Consider the following 27345-nt stretch of genomic DNA (forward strand, 5'->3'; position numbering starts at 1 on the left):
ACGCGCTGCCGGGGGCGAGGAGAGGCGGGGCGGGCGGCTCGCTGCCTAGGGAGGTAGGGCCCGGTGGGGGACCGCTCCGCTCCCAGCCCAGGCCTCTCGCTCTCCTCGCAGGTCCCCGGGCCAGGCGCCTCCGAGCTGGAGCAGGGAGCGCGCTGTCTCACCGGCAACGGCTGGGCTCCAGCCTCTTCAATGTGTCCCTCATTTCAGCAGCTCCGGAACTGCCTCGCTAAACCGACTTGTCCCTGACAACGCGCCAACCCTGGGGAGGCCTTGAATCTGCTCGGCCACCTCGGCCTGGCGCCATGGCGCTTCAGGCTCCTCCGCTCTTCTTCAGTAACCAGATTGGAGAGAGAGAGAGAGAGAGAAATAGTGGTGTCCCCCCGGGGCCTGACCTGGGCGCAGTCCTGTTCAGTATATTCATCGGTGATCTGGAAAAAGGGGTAAACAGTGCGGTGGCAAAGTTTGCAGATAATACAAAGCTACTCAAGATAGTTAAGTCCCAGGCAGAGAGCGAAGAGCTACAACAGCATCTCTCAAAACTGGGTGACTTGGCAACAAAATGGCAGATGAAATTCCATGTTGATAAATGCACAGTAATGCACATTGGAAAACATAATCCCAACTATACATATGAAAAGGTGGAGTCTAAATTATCTGTTACCACTCAAGAAAGATCCTGAAGTCATGGTGGATAGTTCTCTGAAAACATCTGCTCACTGTGCAGTGTCAGTCAAAAAAGCGAACAGAGTGTTGAGAATCATTAAGAAAGGGTAAGATAAAAGGACAGAAAATATCCTATTGCCTCTATATAAATCCCTGGTACGCCCACATCTTGAATACTGCATGCAGATGCGATCGTCCCATCTCAAGATATATTGGAATTGGAAAAGGTTCAGAAAATGATTAGGGATATGGAAAGGCTGCCATATGAGGAGAGATTAATAAGACTGGGACTTTTCAGCTTGGAAAAGCGATGACTAAGGGGGGGATATGATAGAGGTCTATAAAATCATGGTGTTGAGGGCAAGGGGTTGGGGCTGAGGAGGGGTGTGGAGTATACAAGGGGGCTCAGGGCAGGGGGTTGGGGTGCGGAGGGCAGGAGGGGGCTCAGGGCAGGGGGTTGGATGCAGGAGAGGTTTGGGGTGTGGGCTTCAGCCTGGCACCACTTACCTTGAGCAGCTCTGGAGTGGCAGCGGCACACAGCGGGGCTAAGACAGGTTCCCTGTCTACTCTGGACCCACGCTACTCCCAGAAGTGGCTGGCACCACGTCCCTGGGGTAGGGCGTGGGGGCAGAGGGCTCCATGTGCTGCCCTCACCTGCAGGTACCTCCCCCAAAGCTCCCATTAGCCACGGTTCCCTGTTTCCGGCCAATGGGAGCTGCGGGGGGCGGTGCTGGCAGCTGAGGGCAGCGTGAGGAGCCCTCTGCCCCACCCACTCCCACAGGAACCTCAGGGATGTGGTGCTGGCCGCTTCCGGGAGTGGTGCGGGGCTCACAGCGCCACAGGGGTGGCAATCCCGTGGGCTGGATCCGGCCCACGGGCCATAGTTTGTCCACCCCTGCCCTAGCCTCTGTTGCAAAAAGCTGGGAATGGGTGACGGGATGGATCACTTGATGATTACCTATTCTGTTCATTCCCTCTGAGGCACCTGGTATTGGCCACTGTTGGAAGACAGGATGCTGGGCTAGATGGATCTTTTGTCTGACCCAGTGTGGCTGTTATGTCCAGCAAGGTTATGCCAGCAACCACGGTATTAGTGTGAAGGACTGGCACCTTGATACCACTTAATTTTGGGTGTATCCAGGTGGAATTACTGCTGTGTCCTTGCACTACATTTGAATTCTTCACCAGACATTGTAAAAAAGTCCATATGAAATAAAATCTCAACTGGCAAAGATTAAAAGGATAAAATAAAGTCTGTGTATTATGCCAAAATTAAACATGGGGAATTCATCTGAAAATACACTTTATGTGATCAGGCAAAGATGGACAAGTAGGATTAAGAACTAGATCCAAAGTTCACTGAAATTTAGGAGAATATTTCAATTGATTTCAATGGCCTTTGGCTAGACTTAGAGAGTATCATAGAATCATAGAAGATTAGGGTTGGAAGAGACCTCAGGAGGTCATCTAAACCAACCCCCTGCTCAAAGCAGGACCAACACCAACTAAATCATCCCAGCCAGGGCTTTGTCAAGCTGGGCCTTAAAAACCTCTAAGGATGGAGATTCCACCACCTCCCTAGATAACCCATTCCAGTGCTTCACCACCCTCCAAGTGAAATAGTATTTCCTAATATCCAACCTTGACCTCCCCCACTGCAACTTGAGATCATTGCTCCTTGTTCTATCATCTGCCATCACTGAGAACAGCCGAGCTCCATCCTCTTTCGAACCCCCTGTGATACATGAAGTGTGGGGAGGGAGTAGCTCCCTTCGATGGACACTCAGCCAGCCAGTTGGCTGTAAAATCCCTCTTGGTCTGTTCTCTGTTTGCTTTACCTGTAAAGGGTTAACAAGCCCACAGGTAAAAGTAAAAGAGTGGGCACCTGACCAAAAGAGCCAATGGGAAGGTAGAACTTTTAAAAATTGGGAAAAAGAAACTTTCTCTTTGTTGTTCTCTGGGCTGCAAGGACGGAGCAGCAATGCTGTGTAAGGCTTGATCCAGGTATGAAAATTCATCTTCTATACGTAGAAGAAATTATTTGGATAGGGAATGTTTAGTTCGACACAATCAGGTTTATTTTTTATTTTGGTTTGTGGATCTCCTCTATGCTAACCCTAGATGCTTTTGTTTGCTTGTAACCTTTAAGCTGAACCCCCAAGAAAGCTATTTTGGATGTTTGATTTTTGGAATTGCTCTTTTAAACTCTAGCAAAAGCCTGAATTCCAGATGTAACTTTAAATAAAATTTACCTTTTCTAAGAACAGGGATGGATTTTTGGTGTCCAAAGAGGTTTGTGCATGTTGTTTGATTAGCTGGTAGCCACAGCTAATTTCCTTTGTTTTCTTTCTCCGCTCTTTCCCGGAGGGAGGGTGAAAGGGCTTGAGGGTACCCCACGGGGAGGAATTCCCAAGTGCTCCTTCCTGGGTTCAAAGGGTTGGGGTTTTTTTGCATTTTGGTGGTGGCAGCATTTACCAAGCCAAAGTTAGAGAAAAGCTGTAACCTTGGAGTGGCAAGTATTAATTTTTAAAATCCTTGCAGGCCCCCACTTTCTGCACTCGGAGTGACAGAGTGGGGATTCAGCCTTGACACTCCTGTTCAGGTAGTTGAAGGCTGCTATCAAATCCACCCTTACTTTTCTGCAGACTAAACAAGCCCAGTTCCCTCAGCCTCTCCTTGTAAGTCGTGTGCCCCAGCCCCTTGATCATTTTCATTGTCCTCCGTTGGACTCTCTCTAATTCGTCCACATCCTTTCTGTAGTGGGGGGCCAAAACTGGAGTAGAGACATGTTACCAACGTTACTTTGGGGTATGCTCATTTATTAGGATTATTCTTCTGGGGGCAAGGGTGGTGTCAGTGTATCATCATCATCAGTGTATCTATCAGTGTATTGCTTGTGTCACTTGTGTTCTCATATGGAGCTCTACTTCTCCCTGCTGCAAGTTCCCTCCTAATGGACCTATCCTGCAGGACCTAGGTTCCCCAGTGCTGGGTTCTTCCAGCCCCAGAATCAGACGAACACACACACATTAACAGAGCACATCCAAGAGGACCGGGTTACCTCCCAAGCTGACCCCTTATATGTCCCTGGACTCAGTAGGCTGGGTTGAGCAGCATTTTCAAGCTGTCACCCTCATAGGCCCTTGGATTCAGTTGGCTGGATCAAACAGCACTCCAAGCTGTCACCCTCCTATGCCATAGGCACCGCACTGGAATAGAGCACGTGTGAGCAGGCTGAGTCGAGCAGCACTTTCAACCTGCCACCCTCAACTGCCCCTGGATTCAGCAGACTGGATCAAGCAGCACTTCCAAGCTCCCACCTTCATATGTCCCAGGTTCAGCACATCCCTATCCCCACTTTCACGTTACACTTGTTCTGGTAGTAACCCATTTGATGAGCAAACCCCACAGGATTTTTGGGCACTGCAGTGATCTTTTAGTTTAGGTACGAGGGGTGTTGCTGCAAAATGAATGAGGAAACCAAAAAACACCCAATAGGGGGAGAGAGAGAGAAGCAACCAGCTTAATCATTAAAGTTATTTATTGCCAGGTAATAACCATAGGGGAGCCAAACAAACAAAAGAGTTATAATATTAAATCTAACTTAAATTTGATTATAAAAGTCAGGTTTAGAAAATGATAACTAATCACACAAGTCAGGGTCAGAAGGCTATACCTAGACCAAGAGAGAGAGAAAGAGAGAGATGGGTTCTCAGCACTCCGTGAAGCTTGAATCGATCAGGGGTCCCAGAAGGTGGTGGTAGTTGAGGGTCTGGAGTACTGGAGATAGGCAGAGGCCCCAACACGATCAGTCAGGAGACGGTGAAGTCCCAACGGAACTGATTCAGATTTTGGATCCAGGCATCAGAACGCTTACTTGGGCATGGGTGGGTTTTTGTAGAGAAACAACAATGGTTCAAGGGAGAACTCTAGATTTATGTGTAAACTGATGGCTCAAGGGAGTATACCAAAGTTGTTTTGTTAAGGCTATACAACGGGAGCTGATCATTCCTGGCTATGGGTAATGGTCCTTGGAGGGAGCTCACAATGCAATTAGGGAGCTTCACTATTTTGGATACCAATAAAGGATTTATTACTAGAATTAGTCTGATAACTACTGAGCCGAGTGTGTGCAGGCGTGGGTTCATTAACATCTGGAGCAGAGATCCCCTGTCATGCAGTGTTTCTCTGCTTTTCTGGTCCCAGAGTTCCCTGTGGTTCTTGCCTTGGAATCTCTGTTCTCCATTCTATATGCTAATGGAGATGCCTCCTTGTCCTATCTTCACTGTAAATGAGGCGAGGGGAGTTTCCTTAATCCTGTCACCCTTATCCCAGGGGCTTAGGTGTGTCCCACACTGCTTTTTCATTGCTTTTTGTAAGTCTTTCTTCTGATTGGTTTTGGTTCAAGCACATGGGGGGCAACGAAGGAAAGGTCTTTCGTGAGTCAGACAGGCTGGGTACTGCGCCCTGGTTCCCCAAGAACACACAACTGCCAGGTAACAATGTTGAGCCCAATTTTCTAAACAGTACATGGACAATTACCTGTGAAAAAATGTACAATTTCAATGCACATTTAGCAAACCAAGTGACTGTCTTTAGGCATATACATGACTGGCTGTTCGGGTATGTAAGTATTCAGTGTGCATCCACCACGCTGGTAACTGAACATGAGCAGACAACTTGTAGTTTTTTTTAAAAAATCATGGTCTTAAGAGCCATTGATGCATCTATGAAAACATTCTCAATGCATTATTTTATATGAAAATTACTTTAAAAAAATGTAGTGAATACAAATTGTACAATTACATAAATTGTGAGGTGCATCTTTACTTGTAAGTATATGAACATTTGTGTCTGTAATAAAGGTATGAAAGCTACATGGGTTCATTGTTCATATATGCTTTTGCAGTCTCAAACCAAATCTTCTCTACAGCTTCTTGGCCCATGTCAAACATTCTTAATAAGTGCTTCCATCCAGTTTTTGCTGTGATCATTAGGTATTCTTTGTTCTCAGGATACAAGAGGGAAGTGTATGAGGCTATTACAAGTGACTGAGAAAATCTACCACTCACCAAGAGAAACAGGGCGTCTCTCTCCTCTGTTGTCAATGGTACAATGCTTTCAAACCCTGCAAGAATATGCCCTCCCACACTGAGAGGATCCTTGCTCTCAATCATCATGTACATGATAGTTATTGCTAATTCAAATACATAGTAACCATAGCTCATGTCACTAAAGTCCAAAATACCGGACACTCTATATTGTGGATTCTCTGGTGAAGCAGTGTTGGAATCTAATAAGATATTATGATCATTAAGGTCCCCATGATTGATACCTAAATGCAGAAAAAATGAAAACAGTATTATGAATAAATAATAGAAGAAACTTTCCTCAGAGTGTAAACGGACACATACACTGATCTATCTCAGAACTAAGGCATGATAATATTCCTATAAGCCATCATGCCTTGCCAGGTCTCACTGCTTCCTCATAAGAACCTTAGCTTCATTAATCCTATATAATAGCTGACTAGATGGCAACTGGCAATGGGATTGGGATGATTTATTATTTAGCTTGTTGTAATACCCACAATATGCTAAGTGCATTCCAAATGCAAGGGATTGCACAGAGAGCTTCAAAGACATTGCTATCTGATAGCGGTCTGGTGGCCTATATTAAACGAGTTAGTATTCTCTTCCTTATTTCTACCATTTGGTGTCTACATAATGAAAACCTACATCGTAGGTGGCAGTCTCAGCAGAGTGAGGGCTCGTCTACACTGGCAATGTAAAAGCGCTGCCATCTTTGGTCTTTAACACTGGCAGTGTTAAAGAAGTGGTTCGGGACTATTTAGAAAAGCTGAACGAGCACAAGTCCATGGGGCTGGATGCGCTGTATCCGAGAGTGCTAAAGAAATTGGTGGATTTGATTGTAGAGCCATTGGCCATTATCTTTGAAAATTCATGGTGATCGGGGGAGGTCCCGGACGACTGGAAAAAGGCTAACATAGTGCCCATCTTTAAAAAAGGGAAGAAGGAGGATCTGGGGAACTACAGGCCAGTCAGCCTCACCTCAGTCCCTGGAAAAATCATGGAGCAGGTCCTCAAGGAATCAATTCTGAAGTACTTGAAGGAGAGGAAAGTGATCAGGAACAGTTAGCATGGATTCACCAAGGGCAAGTCATGCCTGACTGATCTAATTGCCTTCTATGATGAGATAACTGGCTCTGTGGATGAGGGGAAAGCAGTGGACGTGTTATTCCTTGACTTTAGCAAAGCTTTTGATACGGTCTCCCATACTATTCTTGCCAGCAAGTTGAAGAAGTATGGGCTGGATGAATGGACTATAAGGTGGATAGAAAGCTGGCTAGATCGTCCGGCTCAACAGGTAGTGATCAATGGTTCCATGTCTAGTTGACAGCCGGTATCAAGCGGAGTGCCCCAAGGGTCGGCCCTAGGGCCGGTTTTGTTCAATATCTTCATTAATGATCTGGAGGATGGCGTGGATTGCACCCTCAGCAAGTTTACAGATGACACTAAACTGGGAGGAGAGGTAAATATGCTGGAGGATAGGGATGGGATACAGAGGCCCCTAGACAAATTAGAGGATTGGGCCAAAAGAAATCTGATGAGGTTCAACAAGGACAAGTGCAGAGTCCTGCACTTAGGACAGAAGAATCGCATGCACCGCTACAGACTAGGGATCGAATGGCTAGGCATCAGTTCTGCAGAAAAGGACCTAGGGGTTACAGTGGACAAGAAGCTGGATATGAGTCAACAGTGTGCCCTTGTTGCCAAAAAGGCTAACGGCATTTTGGGCTGTATATTTAGGGGCATTGTCAGCAGATCGAGGGACGAGATCGTTCCCCTCTACTGGATACTGGTGAGGCCTCATCTGGAGTACTGTGTTCAGTTTTGGGCCCCACACTACAAGAAGGATGTGAATAAAATTGGAAAGCGTCCAGCGGAGGGCAACAAAAATGATTAGGGGACGGGAACACATGACTTATGAGGAGAGGCTGAGGGAACTGTGATTGTTTAGTCTGCGGAAGAGAAGAATATGGGGGGATTTGATAGCTGCTTTCAACTACCTGAAAGGGGGTTCCAAAGAGGATGGATCTAGACTGTTCTCTGTGGTAGCAGATGACAGAACAAGAAGTAATGGTCTCCAGTTGCATTGGGGGAGGTTTAGGTTGGATATTAGGAAAACCTTTTTCACTAAGAGCGTGGTGAAGCACTGGAATATGTTACCTAGGGAGATGGTGGAATCGCCTTCCTTTGAGATTTTTAAGGTCAGGCTTGATAAAGCCCTGGCTGGGATGATTTAGTTGGGGATTGGTCCTGCTTTGAGCAGAGGATTGGACTAGATGACCTCCTGAGGTCCCTTCCAACCCTGATATTCTATGATTTAACGTGGCTTGTGTAGTCATGGCACAGCGAGCTCTCCCAGTGGTCTTAAAAAAAAAAATTACCTTCACGAGGGGTGTAGCTACTAGCGTTGTCTAAACTGGCACGTTATAGTGCTGCAACTTGCAGTGCTCAGGGTTTTTTTTTCACACCCCTGAGTGAGAAAGTTGTAGCACGGTAAAGTGCCAGTGTAGACAAGCCCTGACACTGAACTCCCCTTTCATTCTTTGAGATGATTCCCTCCCAGTCCTGTTTCTGAGGCATGCTCATGGTGCATTGTGGGGAAATTTGTACATGTCCTGTGGATAAAGTAAATAATTTCTGCCTACAGTGCCTTGAATCTGCCACCTCTTACAAGGACTCACATTCCCTTTTAAAAATTTATTAGATCACATTACAGTATAATTGTATTAAAAATACTCACAGGCTCGAAAATTCCTTAGCTTGGGTACTATTTTATCTTTGAACTGCTGAATAAGTTGCTCCACAACTTCACGATAACTGTTCTGGCCCAAGGCATGAATATACTGCTCTAGAAGAGGAACATTTGCCAAATTCCAAATGAACTTCCCTCGATGCAGACTTTTTATTGATGGATGATGGAATTTCTTAAGAAAAACACAAGAAAGAAAAAAAAGACTGTATACAACAGCTCTGCCTCAATGAAGACGTGGCCTGATCCAATGCCCAATGAAGTCAGTTGGAATGCATTGACTTTAATGGGCTTTGGATCAAGTCCATAGAGAGGGGGCTTTGCTTTGACAGTCATTTCATACCATGTGAAACCTTGTGATTGTCTGAAATTAAAACCTCATTCAAGCTGATGTGTGAAAATCCTTCCCTTAAGACAGTTGTAAGAAACACTTAAGGGCCACACCTAAAAACAAGGCCTAATATAATCTCTCCAGAAACTAACACTATGTAGGTGAGAGGTTCCGCACCCATTGTGACTCTGGGTATGTCTACACTATGGAATAAGGTCGAATTTATAGAAGTCGTTTTTTTAGAAATCGGTTTTATATATTCGAGTGTGTGTGTCCCCACAGAAAATGCTCTAAGTGCATTAACTCGGCGGAGCGCTTCCACAGTACCGAGGCTAGAGTCGACTTCCGGAGCGTTGCACTGTGGGTAGCTATCCCACAGTTCCCGCAGTCTCCGCTGCCCATTGGAATTCTGGGTTGAGATCCCAATGCCTGATGGGGCTAAAACATTGTCGCGGGTGGTTCTGGGTACATATCGTCAGGCCCCCGTTCCCTCCCTCCCTCCGTGAAAGCAAGGGCAGACAATCGTTTCGCGCCTTTTTTCCTGAGTTACCTGTGCAGACGCCATACCACGGCAAGCATGGAGCCCGCTCAGGTAACCGTCACCCTATGACTCCTGGGTGCTGGCAGACGTGGTACGGCATTGCTACACAGTAGCAGCAACCCCTTGCCTTGTGGTAGCAGACAGTACAGTACGACTGGTAGCCGTCATTGTCATGTCCGAGGTGCTCCTGGCCATGTCGGCTGGGAGCGCCTGGACAGACATGGGCGCAGGGACTAAATTTGGAGTGACTTGACCAGGTCATTCTCTTTAGTCCTGCAGTCAGTCCTATTGAACCATCTTATGGTGAGCAGGCAGGCGATACGGACTGCTAGCAGTCGTACTGTACCATCTTCTGCCGAGCAGCCATGAGATGTGGATGGCATGCAGTCCTTCTGCACCGTCTGCTGCCAGCCAAAGATGTAAAAGATAGATGGAGTGGGTCAAAACAAGAAATAGACCAGATTTGTTTTGTACTCATTTGCCTCCTCCCCTGTCTAGGGGACTCATTCCTCTAGGTCACACTGCAGTCACTCACAGAGAAGGTGCAGCGAGGTAAATCTAGCCATGTATCAATCAGAGGCCAGGCTAACCTCCTTGTTCCAATAAGAACGATAACTTAGGTGCACCATTTCTTATTGGAACCCTCTGTGAAGTCCTGCCTGAAATACTCCTTGATGTAAAGACACCCCCTTTGTTGATTTTAGCTCCCTGAAGCCAACCCTGTAAGCCGTGTCGTCAGTCGCCCCTCCCTCCGTCGGAGCAACGGCAGACAATCGTTCCGCGCCTTTTTTCTGTGCGGACGCCATACCAAGGCAAGCATGGAGGCCGCTCAGCTCACTTTGGCAATTAGGAGCACATTAAACACCACACGCATTATCCAGCAGTATATGCAGCACCGGAACCTGGCAAAGCGATACCGGGCGAGGAGGCGACGTCAGCGCGGTCACGTGAGTGATCAGGACATGGACACAGATTTCTCTGAAAGCATGGGCCCTGCCAATGCATGCATCATGGTGCTAATGGGGCAGGTTCATGCTGTGGAACGCCGATTCTGGGCTCGGGAAACAAGCACAGACTGGTGGGACCGCACAGTGTTGCAGGTCTGGGACGATTCCCAGTGGCTGCGAAACTTTCGCATGCTTTAGGGCACTTTCATGGAACTTTGTGACTTGCTTTCCCCTGCCCTGAGGCGCATGAATACCAAGATGAGAGCAGCCCTCACAGCTGAGAAGCGAGTGGCGATAGCCCTGTGAAAGCTTGCAACGCCAGACAGCTACCGGTCAGTTGGGAATCAATTTGGAGTGGGCAAATCTACTGTGGGGGCTGCTGTGATGCAAGTAGCCCACGCAATCAAAGATCTGCTGATATCAAGGGTAGTGACCCTGGGAAATGTGCAGGTCATAGTGGATGGCTTTGCTGCAATGGGATTCCCTACACTGTGGTGGGGCCATAGACGGAACCCATATCCCTATCTTGGCACCGGAGCACCAAGCCGCCGAGTACATAAACTGCAAGGGGTACTTTTCGATAGTGCTGCAAGCTCTGGTGGATCACAAGGGACGTTTCACCAACATCAACGTGGGATGGCCGGGAAAGGTGCATGATGCTCGCATCTTCAGGAACTCTGGTCTGTTTCAAAAGCTGCAGGAAGGGACTTTATTCCCAGACCAGAAAATAACTGTTGGGGATGTTGAAATGCCTATATGTATCCTTGGGGACCCAGCCTACCCCTTAATGCCATGGCTCATGAAGCCGTACACAGGCGGCCTGGACAGTAGTCAGGAGCTGTTCAACTACAGGCTGAGCAAGTGCAGAATGGTGGTAGAATGTGCATTTGGACGTTTAAAGGCGCGCTGGCGCAGTTTACTGACTCGCTTAGACCTCAGCGAAACCAATATTCCCACTGTTATTACTGCTTGCTGTGTGCTCCACAATATCTGTGAGAGTAAGGGGGAGACGTTTATGGCGGGGTGGGAGGTTGAGGCAAATCGCCTGGCTGCTCGTTACGCGCAGCCAGACACCAGGGCGGTTAGAAGAGCACAGGAGGGCGCGGTACGCATCAGAGAAGCTTTGAAAACCAGTTTCATGACTGGCCAGGCTACGGTGTGAAAGTTCTGTTTGTTTCTCCTTGATGAAGCCCCCCGCCCCTTGGTTCACTCTACTTCCCTGTAAGCTAAGCACCCGCCCCTCCTCCCTTCAATCACCGCTTGCAGAGGCAATAAAGTCATTGTTGCTTCACATTCATGCATTCTTTATTCATTCATCACACAAATAGGCCACAGGCAAACAGCCCAGCAGGAATGGGCTCCTCTGAGTGTCCCCTGAAGAAAAGCACTCTATTTCAACCAGGTGACCATGAATTATATCTCACTCTCCTGAGGATAACACAGAGAGATAAAGAACGGATGTTGTTTGAATGCCAGCAAACATACACTGCAATGTTTTGTTCTACAATGATTCCCGAGTACGTGTTACTGGCCTGGAGTGGTAAAGTGTCCTACAATGAAGGACGCAATAAGGCTGCCCTCCCCAGAAACCTTTTGCAAAGGCTTTAGGACTACATCTAGGAGAACCGCAAATGCCAGGGCAAAGTAATCCTTTCACATGCTTGCTTTTAAACCATGTATAGTATTTTAAAAGGTACACTCACCAGAGGTCCCTTCTCCGCCTGCTGGGTCCAGGAGGCAGCCTTGGGTGGGTTCGGGGGGTACTGGCTCCAGGTCCAGGGTGAGAAACAGTTCCTGGCTGTTGGGAAAACCGGTTTCTCCGCTTGCTTGTTGTGAGCTATCTACAACCTCCTCCTCCTCATCATCTTCTTCGTCCCCAAAACCTGCTTCCGTATTGCCTCCATCTCCATTGAAGGAGTCAAACAACACGGCTGGGGTAGTGGTGGCTGAACCCCTAAAATGGCATGCAGCTCATCATAGAAGCGGCATGTTTGGGGCTCTGACCCAGAGCGGCTGTTTGCCTCTCTGGTTTTCTGGTAGGCTTGCCTCAGCTCCTTCAGTTTCACGCGGCACTGCTTCAGGTCCCTGTTATGGCCTCTGTCCTTCATGCCCTGGGAGATTTTCACAAAGGTTTTGGCATTTCGAAAACTGGAACGGAGTTCTGATAGCACGGATTCCTCTCCCCAAACAGCGATCAGATCCCGTACCTCCCGTTCGGTCCATGCTGGAGCTCTTTTGTGATTCTGGGACTCCATCATGGTCACCTGTGCTGATGAGCTCTGCATGGTCACCTGCAGCTTGCCACGCTGGCCAAACAGGAAATGAGATTCAAAAGTTCGCGGTTCTTTTCCTGTCTACCTGGCCAGTGCATCTGAGTTGAGAGTGCTGTCCAGAGCGGTCACAATGGAGCACTCTGGGATAGCTCCCAGAGGCCAATACCATCGAATTGTGTCCACAGTACCCCAAATTCGAGCCAGCAACGTCGATTTAAGCACTAATCCACTTGTCAGGGGTGGAGTAAGGAAATCGATTTTTAAGAGCCCTTTAAGTCGAAATAAAGGGCTTCATTGTGTGGACGGGTGCAGGTTTACATCGATTTAACGCTGCTAAATTAGACCTAAAGTCCTAGTGTAGACCAGGGCTCTGTGTGTGTGTGTGTGAGCACGCATTAGAGAGAGAAGCAGAGAACACAGAAACTGAGGACAGACAAGAACAGAGAGAGGGACAGAGGCAAAAAGCAAAAAAGCCGAGCAGTAGCATCTGAGCACAGTGTCAATAAAAAAGCTAGAGAGAAGGCTTTTGGATAAAGAGGCTTGGGCAGTAAGCTAAGAAACTGCTCCTTTTGCTTTTGGTTCCTCCTGCATTTGGAGAAGCAGGACTTGGTACATTCCTTGTAAATATACAAGATTGCATCAAAGAAAATACCAGACTCCATCAATTTCTACTTTCACCAGGAACATCCCCAGCAGCCCAAAATTTGACTAGCAGCTCAGGGAAACAATACCAGCGGTGTCCTGGAAGATAGTTAGTTTCAGTACATTGATATCCACCCACATCTTTTAGTAAGAAAGATTAATTTAAGCAATTCATCATTCTTTAAAATATTATAGAAGTGCTAGTGATGATAATATCTTCCATACATGTAGAAACTTTAATCCGTAAGAATTCCACAGTGCTTCTCAAATTGCATACATCCAATAACACTTCTTGGGCACAACAAGCTTTACATACAACTGCTGCCAAAGTGTAAAAGAGACAGAACCTGAAGGTACTTGCCAAAAATGGATACAATCTGACCATTTAAATGCAGCCACTTCTGGGATAGAGACTGCCAACCAGCTGGCTCTCAGCATACTGCACAACAGTGCAAGGGATAGGAAGTTTTGGCCAATAATAATGGAGCAAAGCTCTAGCCTTATAAAAAGTGTCACGGGACTTTTAATGTCCATTCAACACAGGCAGACACTCACCCATAAGGTCTGCATGCAGTAAACTAACTGCATCTCATTTATTTACTTGGAAAAAATGAACAACCAAGTCAATGGTACTCTGATTTGACCCTGTGTATCCAGGGAATCTAGGTATTGTCAAACTTAATCTTTAGGTCATGAAGCCATTCTCTCTCTTGCAGATGTGCAGGGAATTTCTGAAAGCAGTATAGAGGAGGGATGGCAGACCACTGTGTAGCGGGGTTGTCACCCCGCTCCGGCCCTGAAGGGGCTGCAGCTGGGGAAAAAGAGTTAAAACACCCAAGCTAGGCTGATTGGAGTAGCAGCCACAGCTGTGGCCAGCTTAATCTGGGCCCAGCAGGCCCTTATAAGAGGGCTGTGGGCCAGAAGCTGGAGAAGTCTCACTCTAGCCCTGGAGTGGGTGTGGGCAGGGGCAAAGGCAGCTCGGGAGCTCCAGCCTGGTAAACCCCCAGGCTGCAGGCCTTGGTAAAGGCCCAGAAAGATACTGGGGTTGCAGAGGGGCAGCCTGGGAATAGGCAAAGGCAGCAGGTCCTACCCCCTTGCCAATGATGAGTGGCTATTACACTGCAGTCTGCCCCAGTGAGTGGGGGCTAGATGATGACTGGCAGTAGCCACTGAGGCAAGGTGGGTTTAGAGGGTTGGGGGTTCCCCTGGGAGGGGAGACCCAGAGTGTGGGGGGTACTGCTGGGGCAGAACCCTGAGGTAAAGGGGCACTGGGGTCCAGGAGGGATATGGGGGCCAGCAGCAGGTGAGACATGGGCCTGCAGAGGGTGCTCTGGGCTGGAAAGAGCTAATTTCCAAGATGACCAGCAGGAGGCACCAAATTGGTGAAGCGTCACCTCACTACAAAGTGCCTTTCTTAACTTTTGCCACTCTCTTATATTGGTACAATCTTTGTGGGGTGGCTTGGCTAAACTGGCTTTAGGGGCAGATTCTGCCAGTGGTGCAGTGCAAAAGCATGCTGCAGTGGCAAATCTAGCCCCAGGTTGGTTTGGTATAGTTGATTTGGTTTGGGACAGCTGAAAACAGAAGTATGGATGAAAATCAGATATGATAATGAACAGGATATTGCCTCAACTAAAACTTGATTACATACTACTATAGTACTTACATACTACTCTGCAGTAAGATGCACTGCACTAGTAAGAACAATGCCACTTGGTGATCAAACATTGCAATTTTAACCTTCTATAACAGGCAATGTCCTCTGTTCAGGAGAGAGGGACACCATCAATATGAAACCTAATCTGTTTTAAAATACAAGTTACACATTACTCAGGTTCCTATAACTTCCTATGAGTATCAGCTGCTAATGTTTATGGTTTTACAATAACATGTTGCTATTTTAAATATTTCTCTCCCCTGTGGCTCTGTAAGAGCCACACAGGCAAACGAGAATCTAATGGGGAAACAGTGAAACTTACTATACACAAAGTGCTGTCAAGTGTACAAGGAAACTAACTGGGGGGAAAAAAGGGAATTATTTTTCTCTATCATCTGTCAGCTAAAGTAATCTTAGATTTTGTGAGTCTCTTGAGTGACAAGAAGAAAGTTATACAAATTTCCTTTAGTTAAAAGGAATAACTGAAGTTATATGGGGCATATGGATTTTTCCCCATTCTCCATTAAAATTAATCCTCTACTTCTCTCTTCAGATAATGTAACATTCATATTCTGAGAGCAGCTTGTCTATTTAAATGGTTTCAACCATATTGCATTTTAACACCATGGACTCTGGTAACACTAAATTACCTTTCCCACACTGATAAATGCTCTTAACATTTAAAAACATGGGCAGTAACACTAGCACAATTGAGGAGTACAATTATCTGAAGTCTGTAGCACAGAAAATGAGAAACAGAGGTTAATGAAAAGTACTACACAATGCAAAGTTCTTTTATGTAACAAACTCGATTACTAGCTGATTTATTGGACTTTGTTGCTTCATCTAATCAAAGATGAAAGGCAGACCTTACTTTGCATTCCATGCTGTTTAAAAGGTATTTAACTGGAAGCAGCACATTGAGGGAATTGTCATAAATGTCTCCATATTAAGCCCCACTGTTCTGTTACAAGTGTACCAATCTGTACCAGTGTTAACTGGTCATGGTTCAAATGGTTACTAGAAAAAGAGTCAGGTCAAAATGAATTTTCAAAAAATTTAGCCAGCTGAGCCTCTGGGATGTTTACTTCACATAATAAATAAATAATAATACTGCCTTGTCCTTCTTTAGCACCTTCCCTGTGAGGATCTCAAAGCACAGTATGAATATTAATGAAATCAGCCTCAAAACACCCATTAGTAGGCAATAGTATTTCCATTTTGCAGATGAGCCACACAGAAGTTAAGGTCAAGCAGCAATTCTATTATGGAGAACAGTCTATTAATAGAAGAAGCTCTTCCTACAGGAAGGGTTATGCTAATTATGGGCATGGCAAAAGACCCCATGGCTGGACTCTGAAGACAATCAGTGGGAGGCTCTCACTAATAGAGGAAGGAGCTGCAGACAGTCACAGTAGGTTGATTCTGTCCAATTTTCCTTAGGGGTGTGTGTGTGTGTCTCTCTCTCTCTCTATATATATATATATTTATATATATATATGCATCTAAATCTACCTATCTTAGGTACTTTTATGGCTCCTGTAATGAGTATCTGAGAACCTCACCATCTTTAATATATTTAATCCTTATAAAACCTTTGTGAGGTAAGGAAGTGCTATTACCCTCATCTTGCGGATGGGGAACAGAGGCAGAGAGAGAATAAAAGTGGCTTGCTCAAAGTCACACAGGAAGTCTGTGCCAGAGCGAGGAACTGAACTCGGGTCTCCTGGTGTCCTATTCACTGCACCATCCTTCCTCACTAACAATATTGTCCTGTTTGTTAGCTTTATTTACTCACAAAAAGAACATGCCTCTGTTCCGATGTCTTCAGAAACCATCTCTCAAATCATCTCTCATGCACTGGGCAGCTCCTGATATAGTTGTAATAATAAGTGAAAGTAATTTTCAGGCTGCAAGTGTACATAGTCCCAGCCACTAGCTGCTAAAATCCCTAAGGATGGCTGGCTCATGAGCTGCAAAGTTTGGACTCAGATCTAAACTCTCACAAAGTCCAGAGGCATTTAGATCAGAGTTTTTATCTGCCCTATCTGAAAAAGGCCCAGGACAACCGGGGGGCACACTGGGTCTGAAAGCTTTTTGGCCTCCAAAGCTGCGAAGAACTCCATAGAACAGTGCACTAATCATCAGCGGACATACTCAATTTAAAAGGCATTTTAAAGAATAAGGGGGATTCCCTTTTGTTCTTATTGCCAGCTGTAGTTATGGTTAATGATTCTTTGGTGTAGTTAAGGGGAATTGGACAAAGTCATAAGTAGGAAGGTGTGTTGCTGAAGAAATGTATAGACTCCATCATGCTGGCATGTGGCCAGTTAGGGTACATCTATGTCACAATCGGGAGGTCTGACTGCAGTTCATGTAGACATACCTACGCTAGCAGAGCCGGCACTAGGCATAAGCAGACTAAGCGATTGCTTAGAGCCCCGAGCAGCTCAAGGAGGGCTCCCTCTTTGCTTTTTATTATCTGTTATCTGTGGGGGTCCCCCATAATATTCCTGCTTAGGGACCCCAATGGGGCAGCACTGCTTCTGCAAGCTAGCTTTGATTCACCTAGCTTGCTAAAAAAGGCAGTGAAATTGCAGGGTGGAGACACGCTTGGGTCTGCCTACATGTGCAGCTATCACACCTCCTGATTGTAGTGCAGACACACCTTCACATTCACACTCATAATCTGACCCACCAGTCTGGGCTCGCTGCCAGGGGGAATCATTTAACAATAACGGTCATATTTGAGAATTCTCGTAGGTATTTTTCAGCTGAAAGCCAAATTAAATTGACGAACAGGAGCAAAGTAAGGATGTTCTCATTAGCTGGCCATAAGTGATTTTGCCTGAACATCTCTCCACTGGGAGGAAAGAAGAGAAGGAACAATTTTTAGTTTAAGTGAAGGAGAGGAGGTTAAGGGGGTGGAGAAGGAAAGGGAAGTTTATTTGGAGGTGAAGTGAATTTTTCATGCGGTGTCGCAAAATGACTGCTCCCTGAGCCACTGTGTCACACATTAGACATGAATCACTCCTACCTAATCCCCTCTCCACTGCTAATTCAGGATATATCAAAATTGAAAATAGCTGAGCTGCTGGAATCATATTAAAGAGCAGACACCATCACTTTTGTTCTGTTCAGCACTTTGAAAATTCAAAGAGAAAAATGCCCCTCACTCTGAATACACAGTGAAATGTGCTTCAAAATACAGTGACTCCCTGTCATAAAAGTACATCTAAAACTGGGAATGCACACATTTCCTTTAAACCATCAACAAAGTTACAGAATGTAGCCAGAGGGAGAAGGCAAATAACTATAAGTAAGAAAGTGTAGTTGCAGCCGTGTCAGTCCTAGGATATTAGCGAGTCAAAGTGGGTGAGGTAATGGCTTTTATTGGACCAACTTCTGTGAATAGGGCTAAGAAGAGCTCTGTGTGGATCGAAAGCTAGTCTCTCTCACTAACAGAAGCTGGTCTAATAAACAATATTACCTCACCCATCTTGTGTCTCTATAAGTAAGAAAGACACATAGGACAAGATTCTGAGGCACAGCCTAATATGTGCAGCCCATGCAGTAGGGGTCTATGGTAGCTTTAAGCCACCTTTGTATCCTCTGTCCTGTTCCTGGATTGCAGGAGTTGTAGAGGCCCTGGAATAAGGCAGACAGCAGTTCCCTGTAGGATGCAGCATTGCCCAGAGTCTCCACACTACTGCATTCTGAAGCACCCCCCCTCTCCCACCATACTACATGCCAGGGCTTGCAAGGGGGTCTCACAAGCAGCCTTCACACTGCCTGCAGCAGTGATTTTGCGAGGGGAATCATCCCCTAGCCAGAATTCAGGACCCATTAATGGTGCTCTGGCCCTTTAACTGTATGTAAAGGGGCCAGAATGGAGGGGAGAATCTCACTTGTATTGTTTGTGTGCATCGTTATGAAGTCTTCTGCATTTCTATATTGCCTTCCATTCAAGGATCCCAAAGAACTTTACACACATTTATATATTCAGCTTCAGAGGTCTTGTGTGCAACAGGTAAGAAAGAAGCATTCTCTCCATTTTACTGAGAGGGTTAGGGAAGTGAAGTAACTTGACCAAGATCACAGTAAGTCTGTGGCAGAGCTGGGAATAGAACCCCAATCTTTAGACTCCCAGTTGTGTGCTTTAACCACAAGAGCATCGCACCTCCCCTAATGTATACAGTAAAATAATGGGCAGACATGCTCTTAAACAGTAAAGCCACAGGTGGGCTTGGGGACCTTGTCTAACATCATCCACTATTATGTTCGCTGAGAAACATGGCTGAAGGCCAAGGACATTCAATCTTGCATTTGAGATCCATTCAACACAGGACTGGGGGAAGCTAGATACAACTCCCCTGTTCTCTGGGCTGGTCTGCACTGCGTCAGTTCTGGCATAAAACAGAGCAGCCATAGGAACCACAAGCTATTTGAGAAAAAAGAAAAGGAGTACTTGTGGCACCTTAGAGACTAACCAATTTATTTGAGCATAAGCTTTCGTGAGCTACAGCTCCCTTCATTGGATGCATACTGTGGAAAATACAGAAGATGTTTGTTTTTATACACACAAAACATGAAAAAATGGGTGTTTATCACTACAAAAGGTTTTCTCTCCCCCCACCCCACTCTCCTGCTGGTAATAGCTTTTGTAAAATGATCACTCTCCTTACAATGTGTATGATAATCAAGGTGGGCCATTTCCAGCACAAATCCAGCAGCTGGCAGAGGAGACAGTTCAGTCAGAGCAGGAGGGATCCATGTTCTAACCCTGGCTCACTGAGGCATTCCAGTTGGTCACGATATGCAACATAGTGACAAACGTGGAGTCCTAAGTGACCACAAATTTGTAGTACTTAACAAAGTGGTTGTGTTCTCCTTTCAAACCTCGAAAGAATAAGGGAAGCCATGGCTAGGGCATAGTTACGTACTACAGAGCCACACAGAAGAGCACTGTCGTGTGTTGAGCACTCTATGTCTACAGTGTTCAGGCGGTGTTTGCAGGTAGCTCTGAAACTGCAGGAATGTCTCTGATGTTACTGTGAGATGCCACTAGTTATACGTGTTATGAAATGTATAAAATACTACGAATCACTCCCACTTGCATGCTGAGAACAAAAAGTCCTACCTCTGTGAGAGTTTTATCCAATCTGGCAGCTAGTTTCCCAATCTCGTATAAAATGTGAGGATTTGTAGAGATTGTTGCCACCGTCATGCCTGGGAGGTAGGTCAGCAGTCTCACCATGTACTTTTTTGTCACAGAGCCAGTACCTAATAGGCAAAGAGATACACTGTGAATCATTTCAATACACTCCATTAAAGGTCATTGTGTGTAAGGATAAGGAGGTTTCTCCCATCATAAAAGAAATCAAACTCAGATCATAAAAAAGACAATTCAAAGAACAGATTTACTAGATGACATTAGGAAAGGCCAACGCTCAGCACATGTGGAGTGTAAGTGCAACTCCTTGCCTTTACGTAGGAGAGCGACACACCTTGGGAAGGTTCCCCTTTCATGTGCACAAAGGGCCTGATCCAACACCAATGGCAGTCTTTGCATTGATTGCAGTGGGCCTAAAGAGAACCTAAAATAATAGGTTTCTTTATCAGAGTGATGAGTCTCAATGGCCCTGGTTATCCTATTGAAATTACAGTGTTGAGGAAACCAGGTTCAACACAGTATTCTCCCACCATGCATGTTCTTGCATTGTAGATGGGTCTGAACTGCGTTTGAAACTACATCCCCAAACCATGGAGCTGGGGAAATAATTTGTAATAAGATTTATTTAATGAAGTTTGCCTTTTTTTGTTTGTGATTTGCCTGCAAGCAGATCAGCGTTTTCTCACATCTATTAATTTGAATGTATTTTCTGAATAATTTTTATGGCTAAGTCTTTTTCTGTTCTGTTTCTATTTGTGAGCAGTTTGATGCATTCACTATTTGAAATTCAAGCTATTTTGACTTGTCACATAGTTCACATGGCATGTTTCTGTTCCCTTAATGGACGAGTAAGTCTGTGGCAAAGCTGGGAATAGAACCCCAATCTTTAAAATCCTAGTTGTGTGCTTTAACCACAAGAGCATCACACCTCCCCTAATGTATAAGGTAAAATAATGGGCAGACATGCTCTTAAACAGTAAAGCCATGTGTGGGGTTGGGGGCCCATAGGCTTAATTTTCTGGTATGAATACTCATGATTCTGAATTCCAAATTCCTTGTTGGTGATTCTTTCACTGCAGTTATTTGCTGTTTCTACAAACAGTCCTGCCAGAAATACATTAGAACATTTGCAGAAAGCAAATACAAAAATGGCCATGACATGGTCAAAACAAGTTAACTGAAAAATTAGAATTAATATGTGCAGAAAGTCCTTTGGAGAATTCACAGTTTTCTGATGAACCATGCCATGACCCTGTGTGACAAGGCATCATTCCACTCCTGTCTTTTCTCTAGACAAACTGCTCAGAGACAGTGATGCTGGAACAATTTTTATTGTGGGGGTGCTGAAGATGGAAAGCATGTATTTGGGTTGTTATTACTACTTTAAGCCAGGGGGTGCAGCAGCCTCCCCTGAACCCCTAGTTCCAGCACCTATGCTCAGAGACCTTCTTCTGGTCAAATACCTTGTGCCATCTATTTACTGCATTCTCCCCCACCATCTTTACAAAGTCATGCAACTCTGTATTTACAAGCATACAAACCTTAGCTCACTCAGCCAAGTAACAGAAGATATCTTTCCCCTGAGAGATCTCTCCTGGCTCTGGCTCTAGCTCTTTCAAGCCTGCCAGCCTGTCTCTTCCCCCTGGCCTGGGCACTTCATTCCCATGCCTTTTTCTTTCTGGGCTAACGGGCTAATGTCTTCTGGGCTTTCCTCAGCCAATCCCAAACTATCAATTACACACAGCTTTGTCCCTCAAGTTTACTCCAGGGCAATTTAACTGGTGATTCAGAGATCAGAGGGCTGGTACAACTGATGTTGTCCAGCACCTTGTCACACCCTGCTAGAACTACCAAAGAGAATTTTAGCCTAATTACCTGAACGTCTCTTTTAATACACTTCACATGCTTACACACAAAAGTGCTTGTAGTGGTGCACAAGCATTTTATCAGTGCTTTTGCAATTGCACTGATTCTGAGCAAGACTCACCTAAGTTGCCTCCTGCCCTGTGACTCCCTGCACCATGGTAGTGCCAGTGTAGGACAGAAAGCACTGGCATTTCACTTGCATAGGTGCAACTGGTCTTCCTAGCACAGTTCTACAGTGCACCTGATATGCTGGCAGTGAGCTTTCTGGTCAAGGTTCTCCTCTCCAGAGCAGAGGTGATATTTCACCTATAAAGTTTAAGTGCTTATATTTTAGAAATAGAAAATTCAATGGGGCAGTGGATTGGAAGCAGTGTCTGGACCTGTAGGACAGGTACCTACACCACACTACTACTGCAACAGTTCAGAAAATGCTGTATGTGCAAGCTGAGCACCTGAACAAGGGCAACTGTTGCAGATATTCTGCACTGTTGCAACTACTCTAGGTCACTCATGCTGGTGTGGATTTCAGTGGCATTACTCCAGATTTATACAAGTGTAACAGAGCAGAATGTGGCCCAATTGCAATCACTGGGACAAACTGGGATACTCAGTGGTAGAATGTTTTGACACGAGAATGATAAAGCAGAAAGTAATTTTTTGAAGGATTTTGTAATCTCTCACCTAATGATTCTAGAGACATTATGTTACCGTCTTTAGTAAGATGGGGCGTAGCTGAAGGAAACCCTTCAACATTCAAAAATATCATGATCTGGGTCTGCACTTCAATGAGTTCAGGATTCTGGCTGTCTTCGCAGTTGGTGATTTTGAGAACATACTTGTCAGCACAGTCTGCTGTTCCCTCACTTCTTGAAACGTGCACATGAAAATTCTGATCAGTATAGCTGGGGAGTGATCTGATCACAGATACTTTTAATCCAAATACCCTTTCAACTAATTCAGTGGCTTCTTTTTCACTGAATGTTGGTTTAATTAATGTCTGGGATCCATGGATGTTTCCAGAAGACATTGTGTATCTAGAAGAAAACAGAGATGAGAATATTTCAATTGTATTCTGCCATTTAATATGGGCATAAGTTAGTGTAACAAAACAGACTCTTGGGTAGAAGGCGTTATACATTTATTAGCAAGGGGGAAAAAAGCTTCCCTGTTTAATGAAAATTTAACTATTCAGGATTCTCCATGTGCATTCTCTCTTTCTTCACCAGCTTCTTGTTTGTAAACCCACTTCAACCTTTGCTGCAGTTTCCAGTATAAGGCCTAATTTAAATATATACACACACATACACAATTTTAGTTGAGAAATAAAACATAAAAATGAACAATTTAGTGGATGCTAGCTAACAAAATTCATAAGCACGAAATATAAAATATCGCCAGTCAATGTTAAGGTCACCAGTCATATTGCTAATATACCAAGAATTTCCTAAGAAAGAAAGGGATCAAAATGCTATCCATGGCTCTTAAATTCAGATCCAGGATCAGATAACCCTTTCAACCAATGTTAACGTGTAAAAAGTAAGTGTAATCCTTCTGCCAGATGCTATCATTCAAAATTCAACAAAATATCAAGAAATATTCAGTGCCAATAAGTCAACAATACATTCAAAACAGCAATACCATTAAAAAAAAATCTAATCCATTCCCAAAATCAGGGGTGGGCAAACTTTTTGGCCCAAGGGCCACAGCGGGGTTGCTAAAGGGTACGGAGGGCCGGGTAGGGAAGGATGTGCCTCCTTAAACAGCCTGGCCCCCGCCCCCATCTGCCCCCCCCCTTCCCAACCCCTAACCACGCCTCTGGGACTCCACCCCGTATCCAACGCCCCCCCCCCCCAGCTTCCTGACCGCCCCCGAACCTCCGCCCCATCCAACCGCCCCTTGTCCCCTGACTGGCCCCCGGACCTCCTGCCCCCCGCCCCCCCACCATGCCGCTCAGAGCGGCAGGACTGGCTTATTGGAAAGCCCAGGGAAGGCGGGAGAGCGGGGGATGGGCCGGGAATGTAGGGGCTGGGCAGGATGGTCCCGCGCGCCGTAGTTTGCCCACCTCTGCCCCAAAGGATCCTTTCCGTTTTCCCCCGAGGCCAGATGTCAGTTTTTCTGCTGAAAGTGCTAAACCAACAGTTCTCCTCACAACCTCAGCCGAGCCTTGCCGCAACCTTGGACTCTGCTGAAGCCAGCAGCCCCATCTGGTGTGGGATGGGGCAGCTCCGCCCCACCTGGGTACGGGGGAGGGACAGGGGAGTGAGTGCGTCTCAAGGGCCCAGCCACAACAACCGAACTATGCTCCCCATGTACAATCGTATTGGCGGCCCAATCCTGGTGTAAACCAGTTTGGTCTCGTGTAATAGACAGAGCCAAACGCCGTTTTAGCTCCATTCCTGACCTGTGCCACAGCCCTGGCCTGTCTCCTATAACCTACACGGGCTCGAGACCCCCTTGTTCTTACTCCGGCTAACGCCCAGGCTTCTGCTCGCTCCGCCTCTCAAACGGGTTCTTTCGCCGCGCTCCCCTGGGGGGAAATCCGCGACCGCTGCCCCGCAGGGCATGCAGCTTTCACAGCAGCTAGGCAGCCCCAGCTCAGAGCACAGCCTCCGACAGCAGAGTGCCCCACGCTTCCCAAACGCGTCCTCAGAGATCTTAGACAATGCAACGGGGAACAAGAACCAGCCTAAGTTACAGCAGGGTCCCAACCTCCTAGCAGCAGACTGCGCGGGAGCAGATCCGAAAGAATCAGACACGCTGGCCAGGACGTGGCGTCTCTTCTGATCCTGGCCCATTACGCGCGCAAAGCGTCCCGTGTCCTCTCACAGCGCATCCACCCCGCACCGCCGGCGCAAAGCGGACTGGCTCCGATTTCCCCGGGGGAACGGTTCCATACCGCACACGGCGCTCGGCCTCGCTGGGCACCTCGGACGCTTGGAACCGGACAAGTTCCTCCTCTCAGACCAGAAGCGGTCAGCTCCCCGGCTCGTCGCCGCTGGCGGAGTGTGAGGAAATGTCTGATTGGCTGCTGGGTGCGTTAGGTATCGTGTATTCAACTGCTCTGCGTAGGGATGTGCTAAGGGTAGCGGTTACTGAGACGTCCTACATGGCAAGTTTCTGGCACTGTTGTATACCTGAAATTGCGACACGTAGAAATGTGCTATCTGTAGCAGTTATTTATACGCATTGATTGTAAGAAACAGCTTTTGTAAAAAGATGGTACCTCCCTCATAGGTCATGTTTTCTAGACCTTAAATTTTTTCTCTCTTCTCTGGACTCTCTCCGGTTTGTCCACATCTTTCCTGAAATGTGGCGCCCATAACTGGACACAATACTCCAGCTGAGGCCTAATCAGCGCAGAGTAGAGCAGACATCCCAGAGTGATGTTCTGGTTTTCTGCGGCAGCGTTACACTGTTCGCTCATACTCAGCTTGTGGTCCACTAGGACTCCTAGATCCCTTTCCTCAGTACTCCTTCCTAGGAAGTCATTTTCCATTTTGTATGCGTGCAGCTTGTTATCATTCACAAACTTTATAATTGTACTCTCTATGCCATTATCTCAATCATTGACTTAAGATTTTGAATAGAAACTTATCCAGAACTGATCCCTGGAGAACCCCACTGGTTATGCCCTTCCAGCCTGACTCAGCCCTTTCAGCCTGTGGATCACTGATAACTGCTGTGGGAACCGTTTTCCAACTAGTTTTGCACTCATCTTATTTTAGCTCCATCTAGGTTGCATTTCCATAGTTTGTTTATGAGACGGTCATGGGAGACCGTATCAAAAGTCTTACTAAAGGCAAGGTAGATCATGTCAGCCACTTCCCCACAACCACAAGGCTTGTTACACTGTTAAAGAAGGCTATCAGTTTGGTTTTACATGTGAGACTGCTTGAATTAGCTACATCAGATGACCTTTTTTAGCAAAGTAGGACCTGTCACTGCTGCAGGTAGCCCAGTCCTACAGACAGCGTTTTCACACACACTCGTGTAAGAAACTGCAATCTGTAGGGATGTGCTGCCTGTAACACTGCAATCTGATGAAACTAATACCTACAGATAACAGTTTCTCACACCGTGGGTATGTGAGACTGCTATCTGTAGCAATGAGCTACATCAGATGGCCTTTTTTTAGCAAAGTAGGACCTGTCACTGCTGCATATGTTTCTGGATAGTACAGGGCCCTGGAATCTAATAATAGAATCATAGAATATCAGGGTTGGAAGGGACCTCAGGAGGTCATCTAGTCCAACCCCCTGCTCAAAGCAGGACCAATCCCCAACTAAATCATTCCAGCCAGGGCTTTGTCAAGCCTGACCTTAAAAATCTCAAAGGAAGGAGATTCCACCAACTCCCTAGGTAACACATTCCAGTGCTTCACCACCCTCCTAGTGAAAAAGTTTTTCCTAATATCCAACGTAAACCTCCCCCACTGCAACTTGAGACCTTTACTCCTTGTTCTGTCATCTGCTACCACAGAGAACAGTCTAGATCCATCCTCTTTGGAACCCCCTTTCAGGTAGTTGAATGCAGCTCTCAAATCCCCTCTCATTCTTCTCTTCTGCAGACTAATCAATCCCAGTTCCCTCAGCCTCTCCTCATAAGTCATGTGCTCCAGCCCCCTAATAATTTTTGTTGCCCTCCGCTGGACTCTTTCCAATTTTTCCACATCCTCTTGTAGTGTGGGGCCCCAGACTGGACACAGTACTCCAGATGAGGCCACACCAATGTCGAATAGAGGGGAACGATCACGTCCCTCAATCTGCTGGCAATGCCCCTACTTATACAGCCCAAAATGCCATTGGCCTTCTTGGCAACAAAGGCACACTGTTGACTCATATCCAGCTTCTCATCCACTGTAACCCCTAGGTCCTTTTCTGCAGAACTGCTGCCTCACTATTCGGTCCCTAGTCTGTAGCAGTGCATGGGATTCTTCACTTGTCCTTGTCGAACCTCATCAGATTTCTTTTGGCCCAATCCTCTAATTTGTCTAGGGCCCTCTGTATCCTATCCCAACCCTTCAGCGTATCTACCACTCCTCCCAGTTTAGTGTCATCTGCAAACTTGCTGAGGGTGCAATCCACGCCATCCTCCAGATCATTAATGAAGATATTGAACAAAACCAGCCCCAGGACCGACCCTTGGGGCACTCCGCTTGATACTGGCTGCCAATTAGACATGGAGCCATGGATCACTACCCGTTGAGCTGGATGATCTAGCCAGCTTTCTATCCACCTTATTGTCCATTCATCCAGTCCATACTTCTTCAACTTGCTGGCAAGAATACTGTGGGAGACAGTATCAAATGCTTTGCTAAAGTCAAGGAATAACACATCCGCTGCTTTCCCCTCATACACAGAGCCAGTTATCTCATCATAGAAGGCAATTAGTTTAGTCAGGCATGACTTGCCCT

The 27345-nt window shown here is 46.2% G+C and overlaps 1 protein-coding gene across 3 annotated transcripts; it reads right to left on the bottom strand.

Annotated features, from left to right (window-relative positions):
• Nucleotides 1–4186: 4186 nt before the first annotated feature.
• Nucleotides 4187–24998, bottom strand: HYKK (hydroxylysine kinase). Of its 3 annotated transcripts, none has more exons than XM_084640560.1 (5): nt 24642–24998; nt 22614–22966; nt 20034–20176; nt 8494–8677; nt 4187–5998 (listed from the first exon to the last, which is right to left on the bottom strand). In XM_084640560.1, exons 1-5 carry the CDS (start codon nt 24725–24727, stop codon nt 5538–5540), a joined length of 1227 nt encoding a protein of 408 aa, XP_084496686.1. In that variant the 5' UTR covers nt 24728–24998; the 3' UTR covers nt 4187–5537. The 3 variants fall into 3 exon arrangements, with proteins under 3 accessions (XP_084496686.1, XP_084496687.1, XP_084496688.1); XM_084640561.1 differs by having other exon boundaries at nt 24829–24996; XM_084640562.1 differs by lacking the exon at nt 24642–24998 and adding an exon at nt 23995–24147.
• Between the last annotated feature and the right edge of the window lie 2347 nt (nt 24999–27345).

Source organism: Lepidochelys olivacea (assembly GCF_965140295.1).
Source record: "Lepidochelys olivacea isolate rLepOli2 genome assembly, chromosome: 10".
Lineage (NCBI taxonomy): Eukaryota > Metazoa > Chordata > Testudines > Cheloniidae > Lepidochelys > Lepidochelys olivacea.

What these genes read in the sequence shown, in the direction of transcription:
- HYKK (XM_084640560.1), bottom strand. Translation starts at nt 24,727, where the DNA reads ATGGGCCAGGATCAGAAGAGACGCCACGTCCTGGCCAGCGTGTCTGAT. An exon ending in GCGCAGTCTGCTGCTAGGAG is followed by an intron (nt 22,967 to 24,641) that starts GTTGGGACCCTG and finishes GTTTTCTTCTAG; the next exon opens with ATACACAATGTCTTCTGGAA. An exon ending in TGGATAAAACTCTCACAGAG is followed by an intron (nt 8,678 to 20,033) that starts GTAGGACTTTTT and finishes GTTTTTCTTAAG; the next exon opens with AAATTCCATCATCCATCAAT.